At 46.2% G+C, this 12131-nt stretch overlaps 1 protein-coding gene and 1 non-coding gene across 2 annotated transcripts; both read left to right on the top strand.

The window, feature by feature from the left end:
* Positions 1 to 7168: 7168 nt before the first annotated feature.
* Positions 7169 to 11322, top strand: LOC123066026 (amino acid permease 4). The gene is made up of 4 exons (XM_044489194.1): positions 7169 to 7296; positions 9573 to 9806; positions 9884 to 9977; positions 10059 to 11322. The coding sequence occupies exons 1-4, from the start codon at positions 7233 to 7235 to the stop codon at positions 11071 to 11073; spliced, it is 1407 nt and encodes a 468-aa protein (XP_044345129.1). The 5' UTR covers positions 7169 to 7232; the 3' UTR covers positions 11074 to 11322.
* A 25-nt stretch (positions 11323 to 11347) lies between these two features.
* Positions 11348 to 11421, top strand: TRNAV-AAC (transfer RNA valine (anticodon AAC)). Its single transcript has one exon. It is a non-coding gene; the product is annotated as a tRNA-Val (tRNA).
* Positions 11422 to 12131: the final 710 nt, after the last annotated feature.

The following is a 12131-nucleotide window of genomic DNA, read 5'->3' as shown; positions in this document are numbered from 1 at the left end:
TCAGCAAGGCAACTCAAATGCAAAGCTTGGGCAATTCATGAAGCTATACAAGCAACTACAACAAGTACTATTGTATATTTTAGCTACAAAGAGACTAATCATAGGCAAGTTCAGATTCAACACCAAAATTATTTTATATAAAAAACCAGGCAAGTAGGAACTTTTGCATTGAGCAAGAAATAGGTAAACATTAGGCAAGTCCAGCATCCAGAAACAAATTAGGCATTTTATCTCTTTTTGTACTGTTATAAGCAATTTAGTATCACTATCAAGCAACTAAGGCATATGTTTGAAGCATATTAGTGACATGTTTCAAGCAAAATCAGGTACTTGTTGATGGGCTAAGAAACACACAACCAGTAGGCATATCCAAGTTCTTAAAGTTGGAAGATAGGGAGGAGGTGGGTGTGGTTCAAAACCTGTAGTTAAATTGCAGTTATGAAGGTGAGTAAGGAAGGCCCTTTCTTCTGGCGGTATCCCTTGGTGTGATCGCAAATACTTAGTCAAACATGGCTTGTCAATCAACGGATGGTTGTGCTCGCTAACAAAGTAGATCACCTCCCATCTGCCATCTATTACCTTCACAATCATCTTAGCTTTGCAACCAGTTTGCACAATTTTATCTCTTTTTCGTTTCTTGCTCCTCTTTTTGCCCTTACTATCATCATCAAGAAAGACAATAGCCTCATCTTCATTATCATCTTTTGCTTGCTCAACAATGTCATCTAGCACGGGAATCTTTTCTGCCCCTCCGTCATCAACATCAGGCTTTCGAAACTTGTTGCAAACAAACTGTTGTTTTATCAACTCCCCAGTTTTCATATCCTTCCTTGAACTATTCATTTTGATTGAAAAACCCATCTGCAAGGAATATGCATTGTAATGCACCTTGGCATCTTCCAAAGTGTCGAACCTCATGCCCACGTAAGGCTCCTTGGGCTGTGACCAAGCTTCATCATCATTTTCAGCACCCAAACCATTACCAACAGTGCCACCGGTATCACCTGCAGCACCTGTGCCATCAAGGGTATGAGCATCACTCCCAGCTGTTACAGCTGTAGGTACTTGTGTACTGCCCGGAGCACGCCCCCCATGACTTGACTGCCCATCTGTCTCCATTGCTTCTGTAGCAGCACCATCGACTCTTTGTATGATAGGGGGATTACGTGGTTCCGCCACAAATTCTGCATTTCCAGTAGCATGTTGTGTACAGTACAAAGGATCATCATTATTTTCAGTTGGTTCCTCATTTAGGTCAATCATTGTCAACCTGTTTATTTATTGAGAATATGTGAAAAAGTAAAGCAAGTCAGCAGAGGGATGGAAGCAAGTAGCACAGTAAATACAGGCAAGCCAATAGCACACCTACCCAAGCACACAAAAATAGCTCAATCATGTTCAACCTGTGCATTTTTTTAACCAGAAAAATTAGAGCAATTTTTACATTCTTGAGGCAAGCTAGTACCACACTAAACTCAGGCAAGCAAACATCACAACAACGCAAGCACACCAGATTCACAAGATAGCAATTGAACAAAACCAGTCAATTCAAAGTGCACTATCAGGCAACCCAAACCATATAATCAGGCAAGTCAAACTATATATGTCAGGCAACATATTATTTTCAGGATATGCATGTTTTTTTTGTATTGATGAATCGTGTTTGTACATATAAACATAACATAGGCTTTTTGTTTTATGTGTTTCATAATATATTTTCTTATTTTGTTTTTCTTAAACGCAGGCAACATTTGATTTTGGGGAAGCAAGCATACTGCCATAGAAATGCTACTTTGAAGTGTCTTCAGAATGGAATTCACTCCCAATTCAGAGAGATTAGAGCATGTTTAGTGTTAGGAAAAACTTGAGTTAGAATTATGGGCATGATTGCTCTTTTATATTCAGACTACTTCTGCTTTCAGTACCTATGTTTGTGTGTTAGAAAAAACTTAAGTTGACATTTTTAGGTTTCATCTTTTACAGCAGCAAGTTTGTGTGTTTTTGGATATGCTCAGTATGTTTTTGAAGTAACGTTTCGCCGCTGAGGTAGTTGTTGGTATATGGATTTTCTTGTTGGCTTTTTTCTTCTTTTGCAGGATGAAATACTAATAATTTTGCCACTGTATCCTGGCAACTTTCCAACTTTTCTTGGATCATGGTGAAGGATATGATACAACAAAGGTAAATTGTTTTTTCACTATCGCAACTGTCTCTTGTTTTTTAGTTGCAATTTTAGTTACATTTATTTCTTCTAGTGTTTTTTCACTATCGAAACCAAGGAATAATGGAAACAAATGTCCAAGGGGAATATTTCTCTAGTTTTCTTCAAGAGTTGCCTTGTTTTCCCCTTCTTTTCCATTGTCTTATAAGTTTCAAAAATGTTCATGTTTTGCCATGGCATAAGTTTTCAAGGTTTTGTGCATACATATACTTAGTTGCCTCATTATAGCACTGTTTTTGCTCAAACAGAATGTCTTTTTTGCACTGTTATAAGCAATTAATAGAACCGGAACACATCAGAAATAGATCATGATCAGTTGTTTCTCATCCTCTTATAAGTACTATTTTGGCTCAGTTGTTTTTCTTGCTTAAGGCATTATATTTTCCTAATATTTTTGTCCCCAGCATTTACTATCATCACTTGCCTACAGATTTATAAATGTGGTCATATGCAACAGATTTGCAAATAGATTTTGAAAACTGGGAAGAAATATCATGCTTAAGATCAGACTAAATTTGCCCAAATTAAGGGGCTGAAACTTGCCTAAACAGCAGACTAAACATGCTTAACTTCACATCTTTTTTACACAATGTTTTGTACAACTGAAGCCTTGTACAAATATGGGGAAAGAGGAGGGTATCTGGAAGATGAGCTAAATCTGACCTTTTTGCCTTGCTTTTTTGCCTTTTTGCAAGGCAATCAGGAACGAGGCGCCTAGAGAAGAAACATCAATGGAGCTGCCATTGGAGGGCTGTGAAGGTTTTCTTGGATTTGGAAGTGGTGAGGGGAAGGGGCGTGCTGTCCTTTTTTGCTTGGGAGAGAAGAAGATGGGGCTGGGGGTTAGGTGAGGAGAAAGGAGAAAAGAAGACGCGCAGGGGTGGGGGAGGGATCGGGCGAAGGGGAAGGACCAGGTGACTTGCCCGCTCGATGGATGGCCGCGGGAATCGGGGGCGGGGGGCCAGGTACTTTCCTATCCTGGACAGGGAGACAGAAAATTACTATATCTGGGTGGCTGCCAGGAAACGCTAGGGAGCGACGCGTCCTTTTTTATGCGGGTTGCGTAGGTGGCCGAGCCCCGTACATAGCATCCTTACCATGAGCCAAAAGTAGCTCTCCTTTTTCTGGAAGCTCAAACCTTCCAAGAGTTAAAGCTTGCCCTTCTTTCCAAGGAAAATAGTTGAAGTCGGAAGTTGGTTGTGAAGGACTTTATGTTTTCACAACAAATCCCCTCGTTGATTTTCATTAATGCAACAACCGCCGTCTTGCAAGGGATTTTAGTTGAAGTTGGAGTGTGTAAATTTGAGTCATTTTTATTTTATTTTATTTTCTGTGTGGTTTGTCTGCATCTCTTTTTAAGCAGAGGCAAAGCCTTTGTCTTTTTTTCATTAATTAAGAAGAGGATAGTTGCCCAACTCTTTTTTTTTGCGAGAAAATTTCCGATCTATTCATCTTCAATCATGGCAGTACAACGAATACCAGAAATAATAAAAATTACATCCAGATCCATAGACCACTTAGCGGCGACTACCAGCACTGAAGCGAGCCGAAGGCGCGCCGCCATCATCGCCCCTCCATCGCCGGATTTGGGCACAACCTGTTGTAGTAGACAGTCGGGAAGTCGTCGTGCTAAGGCCCCGTAGGACCAGCGCACCAGAACAGCAACCGCCGCAGATGAAGAATAACGTAGATCATAAAGATCCAATCCGAAGACACGCGAACGTAGACGAACAACGACGAGATCCGAGCAAATCCACCAAAGATAGATCCGCTGGAGACACACCTCCACACGCCCACCAACGGTGCTAGACGCGCCGCCGGGACGGGGACTAGGCGGGGAGACCTTTATTTCATCTTCAGGGAGCCGCCGCCGTCTCGTCTTCCTGAGCAGGACACAAACCCTAGCAAAACTGAAAGAAACGACTAAAAACGAAGCCCTCCAGCCGGCCCTTGCCGAGATCCACCGCGCCCCCATGGCCCTAGGTCCACCGGAGAGGAGGCGGACCTGCGGCGGCGGCGGCGGCGGCGGGAGGTAGAAACCCTAACTGATAGTTGCCCAACTCAATGACAAAAAACTGGGAACGTGAGGCATATGCAGGGCTCCTCCTCCACCTCCTCCTCCTCCTCCAAGAAAGAAAGTTAGGGTTTGTGCCTCTCGCCGGCGCCGGCGCAGGTCCGCCTCGTCTCCAGTGGCCCTAGGGCCATGGAGGCGCGGTGGATCCTGGCAAGGGCCGGCGGGAGGGCTCCGTTTTTAGTCATTTTTCAATCTTGTTAGGGTTTGTGTCCTACTCAGGAAGGCGAGACGGCGGCAGCTCCCTGAAGATGGAATAAAGGTCTCCCCGCCTAGCCCCCGTTCCGGCGGTGCGCCTAGCATCGTTGGTGGGCATGTGGAGGTGTGTCTCCGGCAGATCTATCTTTGGTGGATTTGCTCGGATCTCGTCGTTGTTCGCCTACGTTCGTGTGTCTTCGGTTTGGATCCTTCCGATCTACATTATTTTTCATCGGCGGCGGTTGCTGTTCTGGGGTGCTGGTCCTATGGGGCCTTAGCACGACGACTTCCCGACTGTCTACTACAACAAGTTGTGCCCAGCTCCGGCGATGGAGGGGCGATGACAGCGGCACGCCTTCGGCTCGCTTTGGTGCTTGTAGTCGTCGCTAGGTGGTCTACGAATCTGAATGTAATTTTTATTTCTGGTATTCGTTGTACTTTGAAGATGAATAGATTGGGAATTTTTCCGCAAAAAAAATGACAAAAAACCGGGCGAAGACTTTATTGGTGAAAATTTTGATGACAACAGTCTCAGAATGTATACACATGGAGGTCCTCTTCAAAAGCCAAAACTATCATGTTTCGAAACAATTTTTACTCTCGGGACAGTTTCTAGTAGGACGAAAATTGTGCCTAGCTTGTACCCTTCATTTGGGCTTTCTTTCTTCTCTTGTGTCTGTATTGGCTAGCGCACACATCCCGTTCAAGGCCTGGATCCACCTTCCTTGCCTACCGCTCAGGCGGTTGGTGGCGGGGAGGGAGGCCCTGTGATGCCTTGGCTCCAACTGGTATTTTAGGTTATGCTTTTTTACTTGCAGAGGTGGCGTTCTTGCGGATGGCGGTGCTTCATCTTCGAGCTGATCTTCTGGGCTTCGGTCCTTGTTGGCTTTGTCCATCGGGGTGGAGTCGACAGAGCTCCGTTGTACATTCATGTCATATCCTTTGGGTGACAAGGTTACGGTTCTCGTCCTATTGCGTACCAGTGAAATTTGGTGTCAGGTGTTTTAGATAGATTCAAGGGTTCAATTATGATGATTGTGCTCTGGGGCGCTGGTCCTTGGAGCCGGATCCTCTAACATTGTGAAGGGAAGTTAGAGAGGCTACAATACCCTAACTTTCCTTCTTTCTATCCATATGATTATGGCTAAAACGACTTAAATTAATTTGCAAATTGATAATCTACTGTGTACATTTATATTAATTACATACAAACAAATTGATGGTGAAATAAAATTAATTTTAAATTATCTATATCTACAGTAAATACCAACAGTAAACAACCTACTAATTAACGACTAACAGTCCTAACTTCCCTTCTTTGTTTGACACTAGGCAAACACTATAGCACCGTGACTTCCCTTCACAATGTTAGAGGATCCGGTTCCCTGGTCCTCAGGGGCACGTGCACGAAGACTTCCAGGTTCTCACCGACAAGGTTAAGCCGACACTGGTAGAGGAGCGGCGACAACGGCGCATCGGCTACTCATGATGGCAGTGGTGATGTAGGGTCCTCGGTGTAATTTTTTTATGTTTGGTCTGATCTGTACTTCTTACCGACCTTTATAATAGATTCAGGTTTTTTCATAAAAATAAAGTATGCGAATGTAATATTTGATTGCAAAATAATTTCAGAGCTAGTTATGAACTATATTTCAACCAATAATTACATGCTCATTAAGAAAAGCTACATATAATATATTTTTCAGAATCTTTCTAAAATTTTCGGAAATGATTTTTGCACCTTAATACGTGTGCTCAGGAAAAAAAAGTTGGACCCTTTTCAGTACATAAATTTAGAAGTATAGCTTGACCACCGTACAAATGATCCTTGGACGTGGTACAATCTACTGTACTCTCTCTGATTCTAAATATAAGTCTTTTTAGAGATTCCAATATGGACGTTGGCGTCAAGGTCAGAGATATTCTGCTATCTTTTCAGTTTTGTCATGTCGGTACTTATGTGACTTGTACTTTGATCTTTTTGAAAGAAATGAGACACGTATTACCATGCAAAAAAATATGGACTACATACAGAGCAAAATGAATGGATCTACATTCTAAAATGTGTCTATATACATCTGGATATAGTTTATATTAAAATCCCTAAAATGAATGGAGTATTTAGGAATAGAGGAAGTACATAAGTTTGTTCCATATAATTCTCATAATTATGACTTTTTTAAGTAATTACGGCTTTTATTATTACATGAGGTACAATCTACCGTACCGTACAAAAGTTTACGTGGTTAAATGAGCAATCGGTTTCCCGTTTCCCTTCCGCGATTACGCTTCACCTATGGTTTTTCCGTTCTCGGTTCAGCGTTCCACCGTCGTCGTCCAAATACGTACTAGTACCAACAGCGTCCAAATACACCGTACGGCACCGCCAGAAGAGGAGTCTGCCGGAAATTTAGCTCGGCATTCACTCGTTTCCTTGGCGAAGCTGGCAAGCAGCCGCCACTTACCATAGATGATCTGCTTTGACTCGCGGCGGAAATGTTTCCCCGAAACGATGAAGGGGACGGCCGGATTCGTGGGATTCCGCGAGGCAGAGTAATTGACCGATCGCCGCATTAAAAGAATGAATGTACAGTGGAAGGCCGGTCAGGTGCAAGGCCCGGCAGCCCTTATATATACCCGCCGCCCGCGGCTACGACAGAATCCATCAAATTTCCCGAGAGAGAGACCGACAGCGGTGCCCGAGCGGAGGAAGAGGCGGGGAGAGAGAGGGAGAGAGGGAGAGAGATGGACGTGGAGAAGGTGACGGAGGTGGCGCCGGAGGTGGACGACGACGGCCGCGTAAGAACAGGTAGCGCACACGACTCCCCCTTGTAGAGAGCTCCGTTGTTCGCGGTTTCAGTTCGTTGGTTCCTTCGCTTGATGCCTTCCGTCTGAGCCGTGATGCGATACCGGCAAACCCGCTCGTCCTTGTGGCGAGGAGGCATGGCCGGATGCGGTGTTTTCAGGTCCGTGCGTGAGAAACGGTAGGAAGCTAGGTAGACGACAGCGGTAGAACAGTTCATGTCTCGGTTGCAGAGGTTTTAGAGGGCGATGCTGGCGATCAAATTGGCACTCAAAATGGATTATATCATACTCTTGCCGATTTGCCTCTCAAGTCTTTAGGTACTTGAAGTGGCAAACTTCTCGTTCTGCACCGGAATGTCAAAAAAAGATTGGCACACTGCAAACTAGTACTAGCTTGGTATGGGTAGTATCACAAATTCACAATCATGGAGAAAAGAAAAAGAATTATCGCATATCCTGAAACTATTGTCTTATAGAACATTAACACACATTCTTTTTTCCGGAAACAAACGTCCATGGTTAGGACTTAGGACCTGGAACTCTGCTTTGACAGAGGAACATGTTGTAGCAGAGCAATTCAAAATTTTGCCCATCGCTTGTGATCAGCAGCGTAGCCCAGGATCCAGGCAGCGCTGTCGCTTTTAGATGTTTGCATGCATGCAGGCCGAGCTAGTTTAGTACTCCCTCCGTCACAAAATTCTTGTCTTAGATTTGTTTAGATACGGATGTACCTAATACTAAAACGTGACTTGGCAGTACCTCCATATCTTCCCCATTTCTCTTGACAGTTGACACATCACTTGTCCAACTCCAATCCAGATGACAACCCTGACATCGGGACGAAATACATGCACCCTGCATCTACATGCTCTATCTGAAAATCAGCCATCCCCTGAGAATGTGCCATCCATGGTGTGGCGCCTCTGCGCCATTCCTTTTACAACGCCCCAAATGATGGGAACCGGGTTGGTGGCATGGTATTGATGCAGGAATTAGGTCCAAATGCCCTGTGTCCCCGATCCGGTAGAGCAAAATAACTTGCTGCGAGATCCAAAATTCCGGTGACTTGGCAGGCACTACCCAAAGCAAGTGGCCTCGGCTTGCAACTCTTATGCAGCGTGAGCACCATAGTGCTTCAGAATTATACAGAAAAACTTAGTGGTGTGTGAGATCATGGCATGCAAAGTTGTTGTTTTTGTTGCAAATAACAGTCGTACTGTTTTAGTATCAGAATCCCGCAAAGGGTGGAGAACACCATTCGTTGTCAACTCATTAGTAGTCTAATAGAGATTCTTTTAGTGTGGGCCAAAAATGGCTTTGCTATGGATGGATGGATGACTGGGAACCTTCAACTTGTGCTCCCTCCACTTCGTCAGGAATCCTCCTAAATCCTAACACCGGTATAGCTTTACGGCATCAGAGTACAGTAACTGTATTCATTTTAGGCGTCACTTGTGAGTCTAGTCACAGGTATGTGATGAAGAATTTAGAAGGCAAAATTGAGTGGCCATTACACTACCGATGACTTGTTAAGTACAGATTCTATACATAGTTATTTATACGCCACAAAGTGCATCTTGTTTTTCATTATCAGAAGGCGAGAAGAACTTGCCTTATGTCTAAGTCTTGCGTGCTTCGTGCTGTTGGATAATGGATACCACATCATAATCCACATCGTCAACCAGGCATGCTTTGAATCTTCCACAAAAGGTTCTTTCTCCAGGTGGATGCTTACGTTGTGCAAAAAGAGTCTCCTCATGCTGTTATACAGTTGCTGTTATTGGGGTTAGAATACCACGTGTAACACAAAGAGATCTTGATTTAGGCGTATAATAGCTGCCACTTTGCTGGGTGCCCAGAGCAAACCCAATAGAGAATTCGTCTGCTTTAGGACCTGTCGATTAGAATCCAGTGTTTTTGTTGACTAGCTGACAGTAGTTTGTAGCTTCGGTCAGTAGATACGCTTTGCTTAATGGTGTCCAGCGCATGGGCAGCAGTCTATCAGACTAATTGGATCCACTTTGCTGAGTGTATTTATTCGTCACCAATGATTGTCGCAAATCCTTGTGAGAATCGAAAATTGTGATTCCTTCTCATCCCTGGGTTGAAGGCCTACTTGCAAGTTGCAATTTATGTCACAATAGTAGTATATTGGAACTTAACTGAGAGATTTCATCATGATATTACTTTTCCTAGTACCTTAAAAAGTTCAGAGACTGCAAAGTTGTGCATGCCTCACGTCAGGCAGTGCCCACTGACAACCTGAATGAAATGCGACAGGGACGGTATGGACGGCGACGACGCACGCCATCACGGCCGTGATAGGGTCCGGCGTGCTGGCGCTGCCGTGGAGCGTGGCGCAGATGGGGTGGGTCCTCGGCCCCATTGCCCTCATCGGCTGTGCCTACATCACCTACTTCACCGCCTGCCTCCTCTCCGACTGCTACCGCTCGCCGGACCCCGTCCACGGCAAGCGCAACTACACCTACATGGACGCCGTCCGCTCCTGCCTCGGTATCAACAAATACTATACTCCTCAAACTTCTCCTGGCACCATGCAGATTCTGAATATCTTGATCATGCACATGCAGGGCCTAGAGAAGTGGTGGTGTGCGGCATTACGCAGTACACGATCCTCTGCGGTGCAGTCGTGGGCTACACCATCACAGCCGCCACGGGCATCATGTAATTTCATCTGTAAATATTTTGCTCAGACCTCAGAGTATGTCATGGGACTGAAGGACGTTCCTTGCGTTGCGAGTGCAGGTCCGTGGTGCGCAGCAACTGCCGGCATTACAAGGGCCACGGAGCGGACTGCAGCCAGGAGGGGACCATGTACCTGGTCATGTTCGGCGTCGTCGAGGTCGTCCTCTCGCAGCTGCCCAGCCTCGAGAAGGTCACCTTCGTCTCCATCGTCGCCGCCGTCATGTCCTTCACCTACTCCTTCGTCGCGCTCTTCCTCAGCGCCGCCAAGTTCGCCTCCAACCACAAGGCCTCCGGCACCATCTTCGGCAGCCACATCGGCGGCCCCGGCGGCGTCTCCGCGGCGACCCGGACCTGGAGCTTCCTCCAGGCCCTCGGCAACATCGCGTTCGCCTACACCTACGCAATGCTCCTCGTCGAGATCCAGGACACGGTGAAGGCGCCGCCGTCGGAGAACGTGACGATGAAGCGGGCGAGCATGTACGGCATCGGCGTGACCACGGCCTTCTACGTCTCGCTGGGGTGCATCGGCTACGCGGCGTTCGGCAATGCCGCGCCGGGGAACATCCTCACCGGCTTCGACGAGCCCTTCTGGCTCGTGGACCTCGCCAACATCGCCGTGGTGATCCACCTCGTCGGCGCCTACCAGGTGTACGTGCAGCCCGTGTTCGCGTGCTACGAGAAGAAGCTCCGGGCCCGGTACCCGGACGCGGCCTTCTTCCACCGGGAGCTCGCGCTGCGGCTGCCCGGCCGCCGGGGCGCGCTGCGGTTCACCATGGCCAAGCTGGTCCTGCGCACGGCGTTCGTGGTCGCCACCACGGTGGTCTCGTTGATGCTGCCCTTCTTCAACGCCATCCTCGGCCTGCTCGGCGCCGCCGCCTTCTTTCCGCTCACCGTCTACTTCCCGGTCACCATGTACATCACGCAGGCAAAGGTGCCGCGCGGCAGCGGCAAGTGGGTGGCGCTGCAGGCGCTCAACGTCGGCGCGCTCGTCGTGTCGCTGCTCGCCGCCGTGGGCTCCGTCGCCGACATCGTCCAGCGCCTCGGCCACGTCACCATGTTCAAGACACAGCTGTGATCAATCTATATGGAGGTGGCCGGTGTTCGATGCTTATGCATGCATTTCATGTTCCGTGTGTGCTCTGTTTAGCCGATTTGTAGCTTGTTACTGGTATTACTTGGTCGTGTGTAGGTTATATGCTTTGGTTACCATTGACGGGTACCGCAGCTATGGTTGGGTACTTGGCTCGGTGGAAGTGTGAAACAATCAACTTTTCTTGTGATCGATATTTTATTGCCGTATAAGAAGAACATTCATATTTGTAAATTCTGAGTTGCTTTCTCACATCAATGGTTTCGTGGTGTAGTTGGTTATCACGTCAGTCTAACACACTGAAGGTCTCCGGTTCGAACCCGGGCGAAGCCATATTGTTTTTCCTTTTTTTTTCTCCACTGATTTCATGAGATTTTCCTCTCTTATTTCCCTTTTGTTTTGGGCTCATTTCAGTTGGCTTCGGCCCAAGCAATTGATGATGGTGTTGTATTTGCACTCCTAGCATAATATGGCCCAAACAACATGGTAAAGCTTTGATGATGGTGTTTCAGTGTGCATTTGCTTCCGTGGAGTAACACCAATAAAGTATAGCAAATAATGTAATTTTTGGAACCAAAGGTGTGCAAAATTACATGGCGAGATGACATACAACTTTTTTTCAGAAACGTTCATTTTTTTTAATTTTGGAGCATTGATTATTTGAAAGCGGACGAGTATGGATTTTCATATTGGTGTTGATTCTTGATCATAGGTGTTCACAAAGTCGCTTGTAACACTTTGAACGATTTGGTCGGCCTCGCGCATGGCCATTCATGGGCAGAATTATAAAAGTTTTGCTCTCCCATTTGCTTTCGTTGTTAGGCCTAATGATAATCAGAACATGGTCTCGAAGAAGCAAGTTGTTGGGCGAGCTCTTCGTTGTGTTTCAAGGTGAAGGGATGGATCGTCCTCTCGGATGGTATGTAAATGATCATTTGTTGATGTTGGGATCTTGCACATGAGGAACCACGGTGTGGTTGGGACATTTTTAACGCTTGTGCTTGGGAGCTTCGCTGCGTCAGATTGTTTGGAGCTGGACATGA

Source organism: Triticum aestivum, chromosome 3B (genome assembly GCF_018294505.1).
Source record: "Triticum aestivum cultivar Chinese Spring chromosome 3B, IWGSC CS RefSeq v2.1, whole genome shotgun sequence".
NCBI classification, from domain to species: domain Eukaryota; kingdom Viridiplantae; phylum Streptophyta; class Magnoliopsida; order Poales; family Poaceae; genus Triticum; species Triticum aestivum.
Note: the sequence above shows the minus strand (reverse complement) of the source record. Positions and strands in the feature narration are given on the sequence as shown.

Excerpts from the sequence above, each read along its gene's own strand:
- LOC123066026 (XM_044489194.1), top strand. The coding sequence starts at position 7,233 with ATGGACGTGGAGAAGGTGACGGAGGTGGCGCCGGAGGTGGACGACGAC. Across the intron at positions 7,297-9,572 it reads CGACGGCCGCGTAAGAACAG|GGACGGTATGGACGGCGACG; the intron begins GTAGCGCACACG and ends GAAATGCGACAG. Across the intron at positions 9,978-10,058 it reads ACAGCCGCCACGGGCATCAT|GTCCGTGGTGCGCAGCAACT; the intron begins GTAATTTCATCT and ends TTGCGAGTGCAG.